Here is a 22,309-nt window from a genome sequence, read left to right as displayed (position 1 = left end):
TTACATTGCTTTGTGCAATTCTTGTGGGATAGCTGGTACTGTGCCAAGTTAAACTTGATTTCTGCTTTGGTTTGAAGCAAGAAAGGATGAAGGTCGTGGACTTGAAAGGAAAGGAAATGTGCAGGGATAGAATCCCTAATTGTCAGAATTCTCTATTCAGAGGGGTAATTAAATCACACAGTGCACCATTGCCAGGAGCTCAGCTTAGAGTAATTTGCAAATCTGGTAGAAAAAGGGAATGGCCACAGAATTGCTCTTTTGTTCTTTTTTTTTGTTGTTGTTGTTCCTTTTTATTTTTTAACTTTCTTGGATAGAAGAGGGAGCAAGGAACACTTATTTTGACAAAGAAGGACCTGATCTGGGGAGGTGACCAAAACGAAGATGATGTCTGCACACTTTAAATAGCATGTCCTCTTTCTGTCTGCTTTTATGTGGATTCTGTTTTTTTTTTTATTCTGCTGCCTAAGTTCCTTTGGCTATTTCTATCTGAACCAAACTGTAATGTTTTTTCCCCTCTTTTGGTAGCTGCTTCGTGACAGAATAAAAACTGGATGCGAGTTGTGCATTGGGAAGTGATTGATGTGTGCTTGTGCAGCTTGTAGCACTATGAGAAATACAGGTGCAGCTGCTTGATGATGTTTGCTAGAAGTAGACTGAAAAGGCAAGAAAATGAAATTGCGCTTCTGTACAAACAACCTGTTGTAAAACTCTGGGGCAGGAAGCAATTCCGGAAGCAAAAACTCCATTTGTTTCTGCGGGACAAAATGAAGAGGCTTCTTCAAGGCCAGGTAGATGAGAATCCAAACCATGCTCATCACTGCCAGCTCTCCCCGGTGGAGATCGAAACGGACATGTTTGTTTGTGGAATAAAGAGGAGTTCTGCAAGCACTGAATTTTCCACTGCTGGAGGGGACTTTCATCAGGATGGAGGACATGATTCCAAGGGAGTAAGCGAAGTGTGTGTTGGTGAGGTGGAACTGAACTGGGATGGCTATGTAAAAATACCATGCTCAGTTCAACAGAACAAGAAGGACTTGCAGGGAAGTTCTTCTGATGCTACGACACAGGCCTCTTCTGAAAGAAAGGGCAGAGTGTCTGAGGGGCAGGACCTTTCTTCCTTGAACATTACCATGAGCTGGAGGGAGGTAGCTGAAAGGCAAGGGTGCTTTCCCCAGGAAAAGTCCACTGCGTACAAGAGTCGTCGACGGCAGTCAAGAGATCGCTCAGCTGATGTGGTTGATTACATTGTTAAAGAGCTCCAGGGAATAAGTCGCATCCAGACAGAGATTGCAGAGCTCCGGCAGCACCTCACCTTGATAAAAGGCTCTGTGGATGAAGTCTCCAGCTGCGTGGATACGGTCTTGAGTGAGATAGAAGGCCTGCAAGGTGGTTCCACTGGCAAAACCCAGGGTACGCATGCTCGAGAGTCAAGTAGGGAAGTACACAAGGAAGAACCAGTATTATATTTTTATGGCATCCCAGAAAAAGATGGTGAAAACACAGTAGAGCTTATCTGCAGCTTCTTGTCTGAATATCACTGTTTCAATGGTATCCAGTGCAGTAAGTATATAAAAGATGCTTATAGATCAGATACTGGTACAGGCAAGCCATTAACGCCAAGACCAGCAGTCGTGAAACTTGTCAACTGTGAACAGAGAGACTTTATTTTACAGAAATCTATTGTTCTGCAAAGCTCAGGGGTCCGAATTGCTACCAGTGAAGAGCAAAAGCAGCAGAATGGCCAGAGGGGCCGCAAAACAGATTCAGTCTCTTTGCAGTCTGGCTTCAAGAAAAATCATCGCAACTCAGTGAATCCTGATGCAGCTCAGAGAACTGATGTAGTTGGGAACCTTCAAAGGGACTCATGCCAGATTAAGTATAAAAGCACGAGTAGGAAAACACAGTGCATAGGGGAGAGACTTGATTCCGTGCAGAAGTCAACCTTGACTAAGAAAAGCAACTTGATAAGTGAAACTGGGAAGGAAGCACAAACAATAAGCTGCAGTGAGCAGCCTTCAGATGACAGTGACATTGACCAGGCCCTTCAAGAATCTCTACAAAGTCCACAGGTGAACAATTTGGCCAAATTGGGTGATGGAAATTACTGCTGCTCATCTGACTCTTTGGGCCATGCAAGCCAGATGTGTGCTTCAAGCAATGGTAGTGAGCACAGGCTTGACACTGAAAGTGTCCCTCGGAATTCTTCCCTTGTAGGTAAAGATGAGGGGATAACTGCAGAAGAAATCGAAATAGACTCTGGTACCCCATGCAAATTTACCAGTGTGGAGAAAGTTGATATTCAAAGAGAAGATGTTTCTAGTGGGGTGACAACCATAAGCTGTGATCATACAACAGATGAAATGGCTGATAGTAGTGACAGCTTGAAAGATATGATGCAAATGGACCTGAATGATCAAGATCCAACTGATCAGGTCTTTAGGGATGTCCTGGAAAATTCTCAGTATTTCCTTGACCACTCTCGGGATAACATTGATCTTGTAGACATGAAGTTTTACACTAATAAGCTTGGGAAAGCAATTAATCACTTCAGGTCTGCTCTGCAGGTGGTGTTTCACAAACTGGAGACAAGTGATTCTGAAATCCTTTTAGAAAATGATAGTGGATTACAGATGGATGATGACAATACGCTTATGCTGACCAGTTCAGGTATGTGTGGCAGCTCTGACAACTTTGCAGAAACCCCTCCTAGTCAGTCCTCTGAGAGCCAGGCAAACACAGCTGTCACCAGCGAAGCATCTGCTGAGATGCACTTTGTTCCTTCCAGTCTTTCCTCTGTTCCACATGAGCCTCCTGTTTCCAGTTTGATGCCATCGTCCGACTGTGAAATCCCCACTGGGCAGCACTCGCCTCCCGAGGAGCTTGGAGGAGACATGAACTCTTTACCTGACCCCGCAAAGGAGTGCAGACCCATGAGCCTTGACAAGGTGTGCGCAGAGACCATCTACCTGAACAAATGCATCAACAATTTCAAAAATGTGCTGAGGGAAAAGAGACAAATGCGTAGGAGACTCTTAAAAGAATTAGCTCAGGAAGGAAACTGGATTTCTGCTGAGGAGACAAATTCAGGTAAACAAATGTTTTTACGGAGATGTCAAAGTCTGGTATTTGTGCAGCCAGTAGCCAACACCTTATTCTGTGGGTGAATAATTTGTTAGAAGCTGTGAGCAGGCAGTTACAAAGGCAAGTACATATGCTATACAACAGCACTGGCCAAAACCCCCTAAAATTTATTGTGTAGCACACTGAAATGCAAGTTAGCAAGCTTCACCTCTTTTTTTTTTTTTTTTTAATTTCTTTGTGAGAGGGAGGGCGATTTGCAGTGCATCTTCAAAATAGCAGGTGCGAAGGTTTTTTACCATAATTCGTTATTTGGTTTCTTCTTAAATATAATAGTCAAGGCATGATAACAAAGTGTGCATTTGAGCTATAAGTAGCTCAATAGTAGATTTGCAGTTTTGGGAGTTGAGTGGATCCAGACTTCAAGTGACTCCACCATGAAGTGGAAACTCTCAATATTTGTTTACTGCTAGATGTTATCCTAGAGAGACCTTTAAAAATAAAAATGAGAACAGTTGAGACCTGTGTTTTGGTATTGTTTCTATAACTTGACCATGAGATAAGAAATTTTCCATTTCCATGCAGCTACATCCCTTTATTGCCAACACAGATAGTGAAGTGTTTGACCACAGCAGATGTGAGCTGATAACAGCGGTGCAGCAGTTCTGGTTAACCCATTCCTGAGGATGTGGGAGATAGAAATGACTGACATGTTTTGATAGGCCTTGATTTGATAAAGCAAAACCTAACCTTGAAATGTAGGTGCATCTGCCCCCTCCTTCTCCAGGGAGTGAGAAAAACTTCGTGGTGTCATCTCTGTCCAAATCACTGCACAGTTAAGGGAAGAGGCTTTGTTTCAAGAGTGGTAGATGTTGCAACTACAGCTTGAAATCTTCACATCCTTCTCGTGAAAAGCCTTGTATCAAATGTTTTTTTTACTTTTCTCCCTGCACTGCTGAAAGCTAGTCAGAGTAATCAGAGTGCTCTTTTTCCCATTGAAAGAGTTGTCTCGCTCCAAGTGTCTTTTCCAGTGACTGCTTTCGCTGTGAAGAAACAATCTGTCAAGCCGTATTTGACTTCTGTACCAGTGACCTTCTCAGTTATGCAGATCATAAAGCTTGTAATCAGCTTGTTGCTTTCTTATTTTGTATGGTCCTTAGTATAGGGTTTATTCAAACAATAGGTATTTAATGAGGGAAACACTAGGATTTTGTTAGCAGGCTTGGCACAGACACGTGTATTTTTGTGTTTCAAGGGAATGTTTAAATTACTAAAGTATAGGTAGTACAGATGAAACTGATTTTTATTTATTTATTTATTTTTAAATTCAGAAAGCTATTTTTATTTTCTGTTAATCCTTTGTTTTTTTTCGTAGTGTTTCTATAGTGCTCAAGTCCTGGACATATGTCAAAATTTTAGGAACCAAGGGAACAGACAGTGCTTTGGATTGGCATTTGCCACAGTGCAACAAAAGTATTGAAATAACCTATTTCTGAATGTGAGAGGAGGCTGCTCACCTCAGCAGAGTTTGAGCAGTACAGGCACGTTCACAAGGCGAGAAGTAGTCAAAAACAGTTAAGGAGCAGGAGGATCACAGATGGATTTTGGTACCTCAGATCTGGCTCCAGGGTAGACTGGAATTCCTGAGCATCCCTGGTTCACTTCTCCTGAACATCATCTAGTGATGTGACAAAGAGTTGATGCTTGTGTGACACTTGTGTAATGGCATATCTATGTGGTAGATATGACAATCGAAGTTATAACAATAAGTATGGGATGAAATCTCGGTGCAGGAAACGTGCTCTGAGAGACTGGAGGCATCTAAAGGAGTCAAGGGTAGTGGAAACACCAGATAAAGAATGAGAAATGACAGAGAACTGGGAAGAAACCCTGGAGGAGTTGTCAGGAATCAAAGCAGCCCAGACCATCAGGTCAGGGAAGGGGAGAGCAGGCCTGTCCGGAGTGCAGGTCGAGTGCAGGTCACAGCAGCAGCGTTCGCACCGGGCAGGCCAGGAAGCAGTGGATGAGTAACCACTTGGCAGTAGCCAGAGAAGGAGATTAGAGTATTGCCAAGGGCTGTAGAGCAGGGCAAAATTAATCATATAATCATTCAGTTTGAAATAGGGTTGTTTTGGCATGCATTTTCTGAGGAGGTGAAGCAACAGTTTTAGGTGCTTCTTTTCTGTACTTGACTTAAAATTTGAGCCAAGCTCCTATTTTTTTTTTTTGGGAAAAGCATCATACTCAGAATGCAATGCAGGTTGTTCGTTTGCTTTTTTTCCCAGCTCCAGATGAGTGCTTATGTCTCACTTAAAAAATACAATTTGTTCTTAATAGGCTTTTAAGTTCCTGGGTCAGGTCCACTGAAAACCCAGTTCTGCCTGCTTGCTTTTTGATTCTGAGCCTGAACCACTGTATTACTCATGCCTGCTTGAAAGTTCCGTTCAAGGTATTTTATTAAATGTATTTGGCAGCAGTCTGCAGCAAAGCAATGGATGATAACTTTGAAGGTCTTGGTAAATCTGTGTCTTTTGGTGAATCAGAAAGATGCACTAGCAGAAAGGTTTAAATTATTTATAGTTGTACACAGATGAAAATTACTGGAACAATTTAGAACTTGGCAGATGCATGTAAATAATTGTTGTCTTTAATTTGGAGTCAAAAGAGAAATTATAAGATATCCCCTGAGAATCTGAGCAAGCTTTTAAAGTTTTAATTTGAAGGGGGAAAAAAAAAGTGTAAGTGAAGATGAAGGTAGTTGGACTTCGTGTATGTTTAAAAAAAGCCCTGAAATGGTGGAGATTTTTGTAGATGTAACCTGACTGCTCAAAAGTGGAGTGGTGAGAGGATTCTGTGATCAGGGTTTAACAAAGTTAGTCACCGTTGATGATGCTGTGAGCATACCTGCCAAAATGAGACATAATCAGAAGATTTTAAATCTTTGTCTACATTTGTTCAAAGCTTTGCCAAACTTCATATTTGTCCTGAAACTGTACCTAACAGCTTTAAACTGAAGGGGCTCAGAAATCAAAGAAAACGTACGGAATTTAAGGCAAAATAATCCTCTTTTTTTTTTCCCCCCAAAAAATTAGTCTAATGCAAGATTCATTGCTTTGTGTTTGTATAAAAATAAGTGTGACCTATATTTGAGAAGCTCTAGTGCCCTCAGGCCTTAAGATTTGGCAGTGCTAGTCTGTGTCAAGCATTTATCTGTGGAAAATGAACCCCAAATGAGTGAAGAGAATCAGTCTTTGAAAAATGTGTAGTTTGCATATGCTCACTGGTAGCTTGCTGCAGTTGGGCTGTTGTGCTGTTAGAGACTCCATCTGTCCTTGGCATTTTCCAGCTGGGGGCTAAAGCAGGGCTTTCCCTGCTCGGCATGACTGAGAGCCATGGCAGACCTGAGAGGGGACAGAAGTCCAGGTCGTCTTTGTCTTCTTGTGCTCGGAGACTTCATGGGAGACATCAGGAAGGAATCTGGTTCAAGTGCAAAGGAGATAAAAGTCCAAGAATGAGGGAAGTCTGGACCTGCTTCAGGCACACTGAACAACCCCAGGGACCAAGTCAGGAGAGGTTGGGCTTGGGCTTGAAGGGTTTGAGGTGACTGTGCAAAAAGAAGGAGAAAACCAGATGACATGAAGTGGAATTGGGGCTGCCTAAGGTGAGAAAGTTTTGCTTAATAGAAGGGGACAGCCAGGAGTATGGTATAGAAAATGGCTTTAGAGGGGAACAGTCAGAACTGTCTGGGCCCAAAAAAGCATGTTCCCATCTAAGTCTGGGGTAGACGCCAAGTTTCCTCAGCCTCTCTAGGTCGGCAGGTCTGTGCAGAGCTGACTGTCAAAACATGGCACTCCTGCAGCACCGGCTGCTCTGCAGAAGACAGCAGCATACTGCCACTTGCATTTTCTCCTCCATTAACTCACTCATGTGGGCATGTTTTAAGGTAGAAGGCAGGGTTTTTACTTTTGCTACAATCCAGCACTTCATTTGCTAAAGTAATTTGACTTCTCCTTAGTGACTGAGTTAAAATAACTTCTCTATTTTCCTGTCTTAGTGATTGCATGTGTATAATTACACCCATATAGACAGTAACTTTGAAAACTATTTTAGCTTTTAAACCAATTTGAGTGGCTCTTGTTGCCATGAAGATATTCCTTCCTCTCCATCTTTCATACACAAATGAGTAATAAGATTCTTCTATGTAGATAAAGAATTATCTGATTGGAAGACTTAAAAAATACCATGTCTGTGCCGGAAGTTTTGAGTATGACTCTCATATAACTATACTAGCCTTGAAATTGCCTATCCATAAACATGAGATTTAGTGTAGGAGGCTTCTCTATTTTTTTTTTCCTCAGAGGAGAATTGCCTAGATTTATAAAACCAGAAAATATCTCTCTGTCTTATGGTACTTGCAAAAGCAAAATGTGTTTCGTAGGAGCTACCAGTTTCATCGTAATAGGCAAAATGTACGGGGGGTGAGGAGTGAAGGAAGGGCAGTGCTTCAGATGCAGGCAGTGGATTCAGTCTTGGGGAAAGGGGGACCAAATCTGTTCCTCTCTGTAATAAATACAGGTTCTCTTTCCAGTGTGTAAAATTCTTCAGTTAATAAAAGAGGAACTGTAACTCTAAAAATCAGCTCTCAAAAGCATGTGTTCTAATGCATGTTTAGGGATCAAATTTGATTAGCTTAACTCAAGATTAGTTGGTAGAGATTAACTAACTGGTGTATGTCCCAGGAAGCACATGGGAAAACTGTCCGCTGCACAAATGTTTTACCAACTTGCAGCAAATGTTTACCCCACTTTCTGAAATCATTTTTACAGAGCTCATGGCAGAAATCTGGTCTATTAACTTTTGTTCCTCTCCTTCTCTTTTTTTCTTCACAGAAGGAGGTAGAGGAGAGCTCCAGGTTGTACATGTTATCCCTCGTAACCAGCATCTCTTTCTGAAACTCCTGTGTGTGCATGCCTTGTCTTCGTGTAGCCAGTTGCTCCCACTGAGGCGCTGAGATTCAGTTCAGCATGTTGTGGTTGTCAGAGGAATTGTTAACACTTGTGTATGAGTTAAGAGTCTGTTCAGTGCGTGTGGCCTTGTACAAAGAGGAAAACGTGAATGCTTGGAGTGATCTCCTCCCTTTGGTGCTCTGTGGGGTGTGTGTAATGTGCACAAGCACCGCGTTAGCAGACTACAAATTGTTTATCTTTTCCAGTCTTTGTCTTTATGAATCTTGTTTAAACCAAGTTATTTCCTCATTTTTCCTCAGTTTTCTTATTTCATTCCATCTCTATCTGGTTTGTACACTTAACAGCAGCTAAAGTCAAAAGTACCATTATGGTCTATAATATTAAGCTTAAGCAAGACTATGGAAGCTGGAAGGTGTCTGCTGCAGATCCCGTGCTTTTTTAGCTAGCTACAGACTGCACTTTGCATTGAGCAGGTCTGTATGCCCCATGGGAAGGACTGGACTTTTCCCTTAATACCCACAGCTGTTGCCTCTCCACTCCTGGACTGGTTGCCACTCTGTAATACAATCACCCTGTGGGCAACGGGTAGCTCTTTCCTCCTAAGAGGATCCACAGAATTTTTTTTGTCCACTGCTGTGTAAGATCTTTGTGTTTGCAACTGTACCTCATATAGAGAAATTTCTGGCTCTTGGATTCTCAGCTTTAGTTTCTTGAGTCTATGCTGTGTGGATTCAGTGCCTGCTGTGCTTTTGCCTCTCCCTTAATTGTATTAATCAGGCTAAATCAGCTTCCTGGAGGAGGCTGAAGATTGCATGGCTTTAGGGCCTCCATGCAGATCTCATCCTTTGAGTTTGATAAATTTGCATTTCTAAGCTTTATTGCCTCATGTATCAATAGTTTTGTCTCATTCTTACTGGCAAGTGTCTGTCCATTAATGCTTTTTCAGGAATGCAGAGATATCCAGTGTGAAATATTGGTGTAAAATTCTGTCCTCTTCTGGCTTCAGTGCAAAACCACTGCAGCCTCTTTTAAGGTGCTCATCTGGCAGCTGGAAAACTGATACTGGAAGATACATCAGGTGGAAGACACTTCCTTTGGGGCTCTTCAGTCATTATTTAAATTGATGCTGTTGCAGAATACAGTGAATTAAAATAATCCCTTGGCTTGTTGCAGCTTTGTATTCCATGTAAAATGTAGCATACTTGAGTCAATAAAGGCATTGAACCACAAGACCGACTAGTTTAATTGGGATGACTTAGTTCAGTCTAATTCTGCTAATACCCCTGAAGAAATGGTCTAATTAGGCATGACCAGAAGTTTAATTTAGGCAGTGAAACAGTTGCTCCTTGTTTTAGCCTGATTCAGATTAATATATAGCTAAATTGAGGTCTTTGAGGTTTAATAATGAAGCATGGTATTTGAAAACAAGTTAGGATGATTTTCAAAACAAATAAAAGGTCATTATTGATTTTTCTTATCTGTTTAAATAAAGCAGCTTTCCATGTTTTACATCTGTTTTTATCTAAGAGGATAATGTGCTAGACGCAGTACTTCAATGTGATGGAAAGTTACATTGTTAGAAAGCCTTTTATGTGGAGAGATGGATTTATATTGAAAAGGCTAACAGATCTGGGGATGTTCTTCCTTTTCTTAGTGCTGCTCCAGACTTGGTGGGTTTTTTTCTTTTTTTTTTTAATGCCTCTGTCCATTTTATGGACTTTCTCTTATACAGAAGTACATAATTGTTTGTTCTGTCCATTGTAACACCTTTTTGTGTATGAGATATATTGTGAAATTTACAAATTGCAGCTTGGGTAAATAACTTCTCAAATTACTTGTAATTCCAGGATAAGCAAAACTCCTATTACTATCCTTTTTAGTCTTCACTAAACACTGCCTTCCCTATGACTGAACACCTTAAACGATCATGTCTGTTGACTTGTTTAATCCAGAGTATTAAATTTATGCTACTCTGTCACTGGCATTATTTTGCTAACTGGTTCTTTATTGACAAGAAACTTTAATTGCTTGGAGAAGACCTTTCAGCAACCGACTGCAGCATGCTTTACTGTGAGTCAATACACTGCGTTACTAGGCATGACAAGCACTGCCCTGGACGCAGGTATTTGTTGGAGAGAGGCTCTAAAACTGTCATCCATCAGCATCAGAAATAAAAAAAAAAATTGACTAGAGATGTGATGGGCTGTTTTGCTTACATGTTTGCTTCTCCATCTTTTCAGTGTTTCTTTATGTGCTTGCTGGAGTTTTTTTAAAAAAAAATCAGATTCAGGCTGGCCTGGCTGCTTTCAACGAGAGATCAAGTGAGAGAGCTGTGCAGAGAAGTAAAGCATAAGCCAGCCAAAGACTTTCCGTGATGTGCAGCATGTGGATGTCTAGGTGTTAAATTCATCTACTTTCCCTTTGCTCTCACCGTTGTTTCAGGAAGGACAGTGCTAAAAACTCTCAGTTTGTCCAGTGTTGTTCTCATCTGCTCATAATTTCTTCTGCTTGCCCAGGCTCTAAGCAAGCCAGGCTGTCATCCTGGGCTGAACTTGAGCAGATCCATGGCTGGTGACAAGACCCAGAGCAGATACTGGAGCCCTCCTTTGTTCTGGTGCAAGTGCTGCCTTCAGAGGGTGGGAAACTCCCCACCTGCAGCAAATCCATCAAAACAGCATTGCTATTTGCTTTCTTTAATTGATGAGGAATAGATGAAGTGTTCTTACCCGCAACAATGGTGTGAACTGAGGATTATTTTGTTTAACTGGCTCTCCCAGAGGTGTTTGGAGCCTGTTAACCCTCATGCTAACACTTGTGGGTAATGCAGCCTCTGGTTCTTTGACTACATATGTCAGTGCAACAAGGGACTGCAGTGGACTTCTTGTCTTGGTGACTGCCAGCCCTCTGCCATCGTGTGATACTGTGCCATTACCTCATCTATAAACTGCCCAGTTTCCTTCTTTAAAACTGGTTAGGTTTGGTGTCTGCTTCTCCTTTTGAAAGGCTACAACAGAACTGCCATGGTTAGACACGTTCTAATTTTCATCCTCCATTTATATTTAGCTGCAGTTCTTCTTCCATGCAGTGTGTTCTCCTGTGTGTTGAGTAAGCACAGAAAAACGTTCTTTTTGCTAGAGTAAGCAAACTGTCCTCTTCTCCTCCTATAGTATTGTGTTTACATCCACATGCTGCTTTTGCCATTTTCCTCTCTGAATTCTTTTCACTTTGGTATAGAACAAAAAGATTGTATATGCCTTTCTGAAGGAGTCTTGCCAGCACAGTACAGTGGTATTCATGCTTTTATTTCTATGGAGACATTTCACTGGACATACTCCATAGATGATGTTCCCTCCTTACATGGCTGTATCACAGTGGCTTATGGCCCGTGTGATGACTAGAACTCAAGTCCGTCATCATGTGCTTTTCCCCACTGAGGAATGCCTTATATGTGGCCAAATTCACAGCAGGCTTTGGGGCTCTGACCTTGCCACATGTTTATCCTCTGTTGTTGCAATCTTCACTGCCATCAGTTCTTTCCATGGGGCATCTGAGTTCTGTATCAATAACTCTTCCTGTGTTTGTCATTGGCAGATTTTGCCAGCAGATCCTGCTTACTCCCACTAGCTTCCTTATTGCGTTGTCCATGGCTGGCTCAGCGACAGTTACTTGTTTACCCACCTTAAAGCTCCCTACTCCTTCTCAGCTTATCCGGCCTTATTAACGTCACATGGCATTGCATCAAAAGTTTTTTGTTGAAATAAAAATTCAGTTGATAATTCTTTTTACAGTCTAAAGAAAAATGGTTCCTTTGCCAAACAAACAAAATCTTTTCAAAGCTGTATTTTTTCCCATTTTCCAATTGCCTTCATGTTAATTCTTTCCTTCGTGTTTGCTCTGAAGCCTTTCAAGCCCATAATGAGCCTATGCTAGCCTAGATGACATTTCCCTCCTTTCCCCACGCACCTTAACTGTGGGTACTGCATTGGCTCTTCTGCAGTCTTAAGGCATCAGCCCTTGTTTGATGGATGTCACTTGCTGGTTCTCTCAGCATTTTCTCAGGAAGAATGCTGCCTGGAGCAAATTACCTCTTTACTTTGCTTTCATCAGGTGATAACTCCTGTTTCCACATAGCCATCAGCTGCCTTGCCCCTGCATCAGTATTGTCACTTACTGAAAGCTTTTTTGGTTGCTTTGTGCTGTTGTACCAAGATGACTTTTTTATCTTGACCCTAGAGAAGGTCTTCCTCTTCTCTTGTTTTCTTTTTATTTGCATGTCTGAAAGGCTTGGCAAAAGTAATTAAAATAAATGAGCAGAAGTACAGTTTATCTGGACCGTCAGCAATTTTGACTTGGCATGTCTCAAAAACTGGGAGATGGTGGAGGCTTGTTTCCTGATCACACTTTCTGCCCTTCCCAGCATCCCCACTCCAGCTGTTCTCTGTTGACTTGTGGTTTCCTGCAGGAAATGGTTATTGCTCAGTTAGGTAACTGGATTTTTCCTGGATCTTTTTCCCCTTAACAGACTTCTTGATGCTCTTGCAGTCTCCAGGTTGCAGTGTTGCCCATGCTATTTGTGGTCTGTTGATGTCTCAAATATTGGTCGCTTATATTTAGAGTTTCAAACTGATTGAAAATCCTGTTAACACTAATTCCTTTTCCCACGTTTGTGTTTGTCATTCTCTGTCATTCAGTACAGCTGAACCAACTGGTGTCAAGCTTGGTCCAGTATAAATTGTTCCAGGATTGCTTTCTAGCCACAGCTCTTCCAAGTGTTCAGAGGTAACAGTAGGGATGTCCTGCCTTGTGTGCTCTGAAGGATCTGGTTGCATTTGCATCATGAAATCTTTTCTCTTGACCAGTAGTTGATTTAGATCCCTCCAGAGGAAATGCAGGTTTCAGGCTGAGGGGTTCCGGAAGCCCAGCGTGGAGCGGAGATGTGTAGAGCACAGTCCTTTCTGCAGGAGCCTGGAGCCTGCTGTGCTGCTCTGGCTGCAGGGGAAATGGGCACCTGTGCTTATGGTCTGAGCTCCTGCCTGCTCTGCAGGCCTGTGTGATCATGTGGAGAAGCTGCGGTGTCCGTTCAGTTATGGATAACGTCATGTTCTTCATGCGTGTTTAAAAAGAAAACAATAAATATTATGTAGTCTTCAGATCTGCCTAGCCCTGAAATTGTAGGAATAACAAATAAGAAATTTGGACTTTTGCTGCTGTACAAGTTGAGACCTCAAATAGAAACCTGTTTTCCTTGGTTATTTCTGATCTTTTGGGGAGACCTTGTCTGCAACCTCTGAACAACCTGAGGTTGCACAGCTCATCCAAAGCACAGGACAAAAAAACGCCCAAAACTGAATCTTTCTTCTGGAGCTGTGTTCTTTTATCTAGCGTAAAACTGGAGCTTATTTCCTGACAGGTACTCTTTTACTTTGTGATGATTCTCAGGTTGCAAACCCCATGCCTGGAAATAACTTGTTTTCCACTGTGTGCAAGTTGCAGTCTCTATACTCTTGCCAGGCATGATTATCTGAGGTTGGAGTGTTAGCTATTAGAAGTGTGTCTTGTTTACTCCTGTCTGAAACCAGCTTTTCTTTCAAAGGAGTGCAAGAGAATGTATGAACTGTAAGCTGGAACAAAGAAGTTTTCAGTTATAGGAAGGCCATTTCCCCCTTACCTAAAAACTTCTCTGTTTCCACCAGGTACATGCAAGTGTTTAAACGCATCTCAGCTCTAATTAGTCCACTGAAGATTTTCAAAGAAACAAAGCATCTCTCTGTAAACACACTCCTAATGCAAATGAAGAATATGGTTTTAATTAATGAATATGAATCCGTATATTGCAGTCTGTGGTGTTTTCTATCATACTGTGAGCTCCCAGTTCACTTGCATTCATCTTGCCAGTGATGGATGGGCCTTGTTTGACACCTGTTGGAAATTAAATACTTGCATATGAATAAGTGGAGCTGCAATGGGACCTCCCTGCTTAGGGGGCTAAAGAGTCTTTGCATTTGAGCATGAACGATGTTCATAAGTGTTTGTACAACGTTTCATGTTGATCACTCATTTATGCATTTCATACAGGTGCTTTTAATTTTTAGCATCTTCATTATGACCATGTTCATATAAATGTTGATCTGTGGTAACAGGACCTCTCCAGTAACTCTTGCTTTTGTTGAGCTGGAAAAGAGTTGGTCTTCGAGACTGCCTTTTGAAAGAGTGCACTGAACAGGCTCTTTGGGTCCTGGCTCTAGGTGTTCAATGAAACTGCATAGCCTGTCTGTGTCCATATGACTTGTCCTGACATGTTGGTCATTAGAGGTGCTTGACTAAGTTTCTGTATGCATTTGCCTGCATGCAGTGTGGTCTGTTATCCTTTCCTCAGAATATAATCTGAATACTTTTTCTGATGTTTTTGGAAATCAATTTAATATTGTTCTTTTCCCTTCTCCCCATTTAAGGGTCAAGATGAGGCTGATCCATCAAAACCACCCTGGCTCAAAGGGTAAGTGGTATTTTGAGACCTTGTTTCCTTGTGTTTATAATTACAGTGTATTTTGAGGTCTGCAGTTCAACTTAAGTAGAAGCAGCACTTCTGATGTTTTTAATGGCTGTTTTCAGGAATAAAGTGGCCATGCCGCACTTAGGGCCAGGCTGCTGCTATATTTCAGAGTCTTCTCTTGAACAGCTGGGAGTGGACTGTGCAGCTTGTCAAGAGATCTGTAATTAAGAACAAGGTTATAGTTGCAATGTATGATCTGTAATGTGATGGCAGCAGTATGAAATAATCCCTGCTGAGCACCACAGAGCGGTCTGGATGAGAGCCTTTTTCCTGAATTAGTCACTGATGGCACCAGGGAAGGGAACGAGTAGCTCAGAAAGGTTGCTGTGTCTTTTGCTCTTAGAAGAAAAAAGTAATTTTGGGGCAGTCTTCTGTTTTTGGAATTACTTCTGTGGTCACTGTAGTAGTCAAAACTGCAGTAACTCTGGAAATCATTTAAGTTTGCCATTTTTAAAACAGTGATCATCATGCCTCTTTTGCACTGGTTGAGAGTGAGAGGCCGTGCATTCTCTCTGCAACACACTACTCGTAGCAAATGAAGCGGACAAATTCTGATTGTGTTTAATTTCACCGTGATACTCTGCATAATAGGTGCCAGCACGTTAGCTTCCCTAGAATGCTCTTTGGGAAAAAAAAAGACAATGACACGTTTTACAAGCTGCTAGGTTATGTGCCTTGTACACGATTAGGGCGGTACAGTTGGGTGGCGGTGCACTCATGAGGAGCTGACATAGCTGCAGATTTGCCCTGAAATCTCAGCAAGAGGTTGGCTTGCTACACACGTAAGTTAATTCTCCTGCTGCTGAAGGAAGCTTCCCTATTAAAATGCAAAGTTAAATTGGAGGCTTCTTTGTACGGCTTTCTGCTTTTGTAGTCGTTGTTCTGCCATGTTGGTATTCCCGCAAAACATCCTCTACACCTGCGGATGCCTGGAGCTGCCTAGCAACCCCGTGCTTTCCTAAGGAGCCCAGGATTTCGCTGAGCAGGCTGCTGGAGAACTGGCAGTTAGCAGGAGCAGAAGACAATGATTTAGTCTAACCATAAACAGCACCTTCTCCTGCTTTAACAAGGAGACAATGTACTGAGTTTATTGGTTCATGCACACAAAATTATTTCCAAGCCTGAAAGATGAATACACCTACAGTCTTGAAATACTTAAAAATGTGTTATGTCAATTCAAGGCAATGTTTGCTGTAGTCTGTAGGTTTTTTTCCCTTTCTATGTGAGCTATAACAAAACGGACTGCTAATGTAGTTTTGAAAAAAGTTTGTCTTATTCACTGTATCCCACACGCAAGAGATTTCCAGAAAAGGTGGTTGTGGGTGGTGAACCCTTAATTCTATCGTTAGTAATCATCTTCTGTCATTGCAAACCATCTTTGCTTGCTTAAATTTTCAAAATTTAATGTAAGCTTCTATGTGATAAAACTTGTGTTAAAAGATGAATACTTGCTTCAAGCTATTTGCACTTCTAGCTTAATGGTATAGCGTAGTTCCTTGTCTGTAATCACTGGCTTTGGAGAGAGAGCTTAAAAAAAAATAAATTACAATTGGTATTATGGATCAGTCTCTGAGTGTAATATCTGATACCTATATATTTTATTTATTAGTGCAAACCATCTTCTCATATAGAAATGCTATTCATTCCTTGATACATCACCCCATAATAATGCTCTAAATATTACATGCATTGCAGAGGAGAGTTACCCTATTACATATAAAGCTACAGTATGCATATTTGATGCATTGTCAGTAGTTCTGTCTGCGCACTGTAATTCTGTTAAGCCGATTAGAGATTGTGCTTGAATAAAGAGACTGAGGTAGCTGAAAGCACAAGATGAATAGTTCTGAAAATGAAGAATTGTTACTGAAAATTAACAAAAAATATTAACAAGCTAAAAGCAGGTCATCTGAGTGTATAAATATCTAGGTACTAGGATACCTCTTTTCAGTGGCGAATGCAAGCACCTTTCAGATAGTCTTGTTCTCTGTCAGTCTGACTTACAACTCGTTCTATCATAAACCTCAGTCTATCATAAATATTTGGCAACAAACCAGGTTGTAACTAGACATGTTTCTCAAGCACAATAACTTGTTTAGGCTCATCTTGAATTTATAAAGCATGCAATTTTAATGTTTTCCTTTCCTGGGAAATGTCAGAGTGTCATAGTTTCCTTTCAATTGAATTAGAAAAAAAAGATCATTGGAAATCGTGTAGAAAAGAATTGTAAATTTCCAGCTGCACCATTGGCTTTTAGCAGGAACATTGATTCTGGATTTTTACTTGTGACCATTTTGTTGCACTTTTTCAGCTTACAGACTCTCCCTTTCTATTGTGCATATGATTTAGTAATTCAAGCCATTTGACACAAATCTTTGACTCAAAACTTACCAATAAGCTGTATTGTGATTTAAGTAATGCTGGAATTCTTGGCATTATCTGGATAGTCTTCTATGACACCTATTTTACCCCAAAACAGTATTGTTAGTATCAGAAAGGGTTTGTAACATTAGGGCAGCAGACGAAAGTCCATGTTTGATCCGAGCAAGACTGTCCTTAGTTCTGACAATATAAACACTTTATGCAGCTATTTCTTATTTCGTGGTGTGGGTCAGATTTTTCTATAATAACCAGAAGGGATTATTGCAGTGTAACTTGGGCAAAAAGTTTTTCTGGAATTCTCTGTTGGAAGTGAAGGTAGCCTCTCAGTAAGGATTTCCAGCATTGGAAAACTGTTCTCATTCTTGGCCAAAGATTCCAGTAGTCTTAATGAACTGCTGTAAATCTCCACCTTCCCCACGTCCGAGTTTGTCTCCTGCTCCCCGCTGCGAGGTCTAGTTGTCGCAGCTGCCTGCGGGTGGTTTGTGTTCACCGTGGTCAGAGCCGTGCACGGTACTGCGGCGCAAGCGTGACTCATGCTGCATGCAGAGGCGACGCGGTTCGCGCAGTTACACGTGACTGCTCACCTTCCCACCAGGCTTGTTCAGCCAGCAGCAGCTGTCAGCTCAGCCGTGGCTCGGACATGTCGCCTTCCTACGCCCCGTCAAAAGAGTCAATTTTACTGTTAACAGCGCTATGGCGTGTTTCTTTATATAATAAACTGTTTCTCTCTGACATAGCCTTGTGCTAGGCAGTGCTGTGACACCCCTGTCCATCCTAGGGCATGGGCTGCTATAAAGTAGCTTTGATCGTTGTTTGTTTTTTCCTGGGTCGTTTTTTTACCTTTGGCTGTGTTGAAAGGGGATTTGAGTAGGTCCTGCATGCCAAGGGGTGCAGGTTGCCTCTTGTCACTTACCAGCCTCCCAATTTTCATGGCATGTGCAAATTTGTAGTTGCAGTTCGGTTTCCTAGATTGTTTTAAAGTGTAGCTCCACGTGTGTCTGTTACTGCAGTAGGAACAGTTTGACCCATACTCCTCATTCCTGCAGTTGTGGTGTCCTACAGCATTTCAGCTGGGTGTGGTGTACCAAATCGGGGAAACGTGCAGGTTAAAAGTGCCAGCCGGTTCATCCCGCAACTGCAAAAAGGTGTAAGCCAACATGGCATGGGGTGAAAATGAATGGCTAAGGATAGAGAGGCAGGAGGTTCCTTTACAGTCTCTGTAGCTGAAGAAAAAGGCCTTGGAAACCATATTCTTAGTGATACCAAGGCATGAGAACAGCATGGATATGGGGAGGTTGGGTGGGACACTGAAGGGAGCTGTGGGTTTTGGCTGGCAGCTGGATGTTCATTGCAGGGAGGGAGTCACGTCACGGGTCTGTTCTTCAGTTTGGGGCAAACACAATAAGCGCAACAGCAGAGAAATGTGTGCTCAGTTCTCAACCTTAGCGAAAAACATTACCTTAAGGACTTAACAGATGTATGCAGTTGACTAACTTGGGTCCTTTATGCTGAATTAACAGACCTTCTTTAAGCACAGGCAGCTGTCCATGTGGTATTACCAGTGCATGGCAGGATCCAGATACAAATTATTCAGGCTGGTCTCATCAGGAAAGAAGGAGGCTGTCACGTTTTATTTTTGCAGACTCCAGGTGTTGCTGGGGTAATGTTCCTTTTGCTCCATTGCCACCTCCACCAGCAAATGGCAGCTCATATGTGTAGAGGTTTGTATGGCTTGAAGCACTAGGCACCATATCTCTGCAGATGTGAGGTTTTTCCTCTAATAATTATGTGGACCTCAAAGGCCAGAATTAAGTATGTTCTAACCTAGAATCAGATGATGAGCAGCAGCGTGCTGCCCCAGGGCTGATCCACTTTGACATGCTCCCTCCCAACCACCGACACCAGGCAGGACTGCCTGGATTGTTGCATGCGAAGAAGATAAACACTTAATCGTTTTTAACATTAACTTTACGCTTTCTTAAGTATAATATTCTGGCTGATTTTGCTTCCTCCAGTAAAGCATACCCCGCACAGCCCAACCCTAAAGACTGGGCACAGGATGTTTTTGAGTTTCCAAGTCTTTCCTGCCATGATGCTCAATGCCGATAGTAAACTATAAACTAAGGTCTTCCCTAAGAAGCAAAAGGTACTTCTGAGAGCGGAGATGTGTGGCTCAGTAACCACAGACTAATCCATGGGTGAATTACTGCCACAGAGCTCTGGTTCTGCCACTAGGTAAGTACTTTTGCCAAAACGGTGCCCTGTAGAAGAGGCAGGGATAAGGCTGCCTTCACCGACCACGCTGGCAGCAGTGACTCTGCAAGCATGTGCCCAGCCTACTCTGAGCTAGCTCAGAGCCTCAGCTCTGAGAATGGGAAAATGACCTTTTTTTAGTGTGTTAACAGCTTTGGTTTATTATTAAGTTGCATTGGCCATGAACTGATTCTTCCTTTTCTCCTTGACTATGATAGTAGCAAGGAGACTGATGTTTTAAGGAAGCTTTTTGCTCATTTGTTTACTGTCTGTCACTGTTGGTGAGATTTTTTAATCTTTCTTTTTTTTTTCTTCTGAATTTCCAGGCCTGCAGGTGGTCTCTATGGCATTGATAGCATGCCCGATTTACGCAAAAAAAAGCCAATTCCACTTGTCAGTGATCTGGTAAGAGATTTTTCTTCAGCCACACAGTCATTGGTGGAAGTGGCTTTACTTTTTTGACGTACGGTAACATTCATTGTCATGTCAAGAACTTGAAGGTTTCCCATTTAGTTAAATTGATTTTTACAGTAAGGGGTTAGGAGTTGTGCTTGGAAAAATTTTAGTGAGAGTGAGCTACAGTTTTGTAGACTGTTTCATTCATTTGCCAGAATTAAGGTATTTTTCATGTTCTTTCCCTTTTCCTTTTTTTTCCTAGACAGAATATTTGATTATTTTTAAGCCTGTATTATTTTTAAATCTTTTCCTGAAAATCACATACTTGGGGAAAGTTGCAATGTCCATGTGAGATTTGGCAGTTTACCAGGAGGTTGGAATTTCAAAGGACAGATAAACGAGCATATGTGCTTGGATTTTTAAAGTAATTTGCAATATTGCCAGTAGGCTTTTGCACTGAGGAAGCACAAGAACCAAGCGAGTAATGAGGACAAGTTTCATATGCTTGTGTGACATGGTGAAAATAAGTCTTCTGCAGGACAAAAGCTTTTCTGTTGGCTGTGTTCAGTACACATAGTGATTTCATACTTGGGAGAAATTATGTTAACAGCTGAAAGACCAAAGTTTCCATATCCTGTAATTCCTGTGAAAAGATGCATGCAATCCTCTCTGCCAGCTTATGCATGGAAAGGCTAATATGTCTCTTAAAAACTGCTTTTATCTTAAATCTTTGCAATAATGGCATTAACTTGTGTTACTTCCTTTGTATGCTTTCATTCTCTCTCTCTACAGGCCATGGTAAGTGGAGATAAAGACTATCCACCAAGTCTTCACCAGAAACAAAAATTATTTTACCTTATTTTCCCTCCAATTTTTGCTTTTTATTTTTAACCTGCAGTTTTGCAGTGCATGCGTATCCAGCGCGCTGTCCTGCTCCATCACTGATGGAATGAACTTTTTCAGTTTGTCTTCAAACAGCATAAAGTAGAGCATAAATGCAGGTTTCTGGTAGGGTTTGATCATTTCAAAGAAGATGTTCCTAGCTTTAATTGCCTTCTCTGCCTTCATCTAACTGGAGTGACTTGCTGAAAAAGTCTTTTGTGTGCCTGTGTGAGGTGCTGCAAAGGCACTGCCCTATGCTGTCCAGGGCTGCAGAACTTAGTGTTGGCATGATGTGAAAGCGGCAGTTTTGAGGGAAAAATGCTGTTCATTGCGTTCAGTGATGGCCAATGAATGTGATACACCAGCACATTCAAACCTGAGCTCCCAACCCACTCTGTCCTTTTTTTATCCTGTTTATTTGTAACTCTTTCGCTGTCTTGTTGGGGGTTGTTGTGTACATTGTAAAACTGATAAAATACTCTCCTTTTGGATATGAATGAAGTTAGACATAGAAGAGTGAGTTCCATGTAGTAGTCCCATGTAGGCAATAGCAAAGTTACCATTGCTACCAGAACATAGAAGTGGAGATGTGAACCCAGGTTTCATTGACAGTTCTTACCAGAGAAACAAATAGACATTTACCAGGGTGAGACTGGTTGTGGGCAAATGGTAACAAGTTGGAGGCCTTTCAGAATATGCATTTGACTCTTCTGAGCTCTGATGTGAGCTATCATTTAAGAAATCAACCTGAATGTAATAGACTGCTGGTTTGATGTCTGGGATGACTGAGTCCCCCATCTCTGGGCATGTAGTGCCAGAGCATTTCTGAATACTGGTGGTGAATAACAGACTTTCTTCCTTCTTAGTCACTGGTTCAGTCCCGGAAAGCCGGAATTACCTCAGCAATGGCCACTAGAACATCTCTCAAAGATGAAGAGCTGGTAAGTGGGAGGGTTGCTTGGCTCCTCTTAACTTTTAGTAAGCAAATTAAGGGAATTTGGCTCTCTGGGATGCAGAACCAGCTTCACAGATGTCTAAAAATATAGACGCAAAGCTTCTTATATCACTTGTTTAAAGAAACCAAACATGTAAAAAATAACATTTAATGTGTCAATATGATCCTGAAAAATTTAATCTTACCATTTCCTTCTGTGCTATCTACCATGGGGGACAGTGTGTGAAACTTGCTTTATGCAAGATATTCCTCATCCACAAACCTTAATTCTTTTCTTCCATCTCCTCCACTTTTTTAAATGCCTGTAGAAGCATTTTTTGAAGCTGCTGCTTGTAAAAGTTTGATTAATTTGGCTATCTCAAATGTGTAGATTTATTGCACTGCCCATGCCTTTTCCCTTAAAACTCATGTGTTAACCAGCAAAAGTAGGTTCAGTCACCTTCCGGGATGTCAATTTATGTGTGCTCTTGCCTTCCAGAAATCTCATGTCTACAAGAAGACCTTGCAAGCCTTAATTTACCCCATCTCTTGTACAACCCCACACAACTTTGAAGTGTGGACAGCCACAACTCCCACTTACTGCTACGAATGCGAGGGGCTGCTGTGGGGTATCGCACGACAGGGAATGCGCTGCGGTGAATGTGGAGTCAAGTGCCATGAGAAGTGCCAAGACTTGCTCAATGCTGACTGCCTGCAGAGTGAGTAGTGGCCAGTGGAGTGCAGTTGTTCCAAAAGTGTTACCAGAACTTTTTGAAACGTATAGGTGAAACCTCAGTGATTAGTGAAGCTGCATTTATTAACATGACTTACGGATTTATGTTCCTGCTTGAGAGCAAAATATCT

General features: G+C 41.7%; 1 protein-coding gene across 1 annotated transcript; it reads left to right on the top strand.

Annotated features, from left to right (window-relative positions):
- Positions 1–764: 764 nt before the first annotated feature.
- LOC104621948 (protein unc-13 homolog C-like) lies at positions 765–22,164 on the top strand (the record flags this gene model as incomplete). Its single annotated transcript, XM_010288586.1, has 7 exons — positions 765–3,087; positions 7,968–7,990; positions 14,498–14,541; positions 19,560–19,638; positions 20,422–20,427; positions 21,378–21,452; positions 21,945–22,164. Coding segments are annotated over exons 1-7 (2,770 nt in total), but the record flags the coding sequence as incomplete, so codon positions are not given.
- Between the last annotated feature and the right edge of the window lie 145 nt (positions 22,165–22,309).

The sequence above is a fragment of the Phaethon lepturus genome, unplaced genomic scaffold (assembly GCF_000687285.1).
Source record: "Phaethon lepturus isolate BGI_N335 unplaced genomic scaffold, ASM68728v1 scaffold11886, whole genome shotgun sequence".
NCBI lineage: Eukaryota > Metazoa > Chordata > Aves > Phaethontiformes > Phaethontidae > Phaethon > Phaethon lepturus.
Note: the sequence above shows the minus strand (reverse complement) of the source record. Positions and strands in the feature narration are given on the sequence as shown.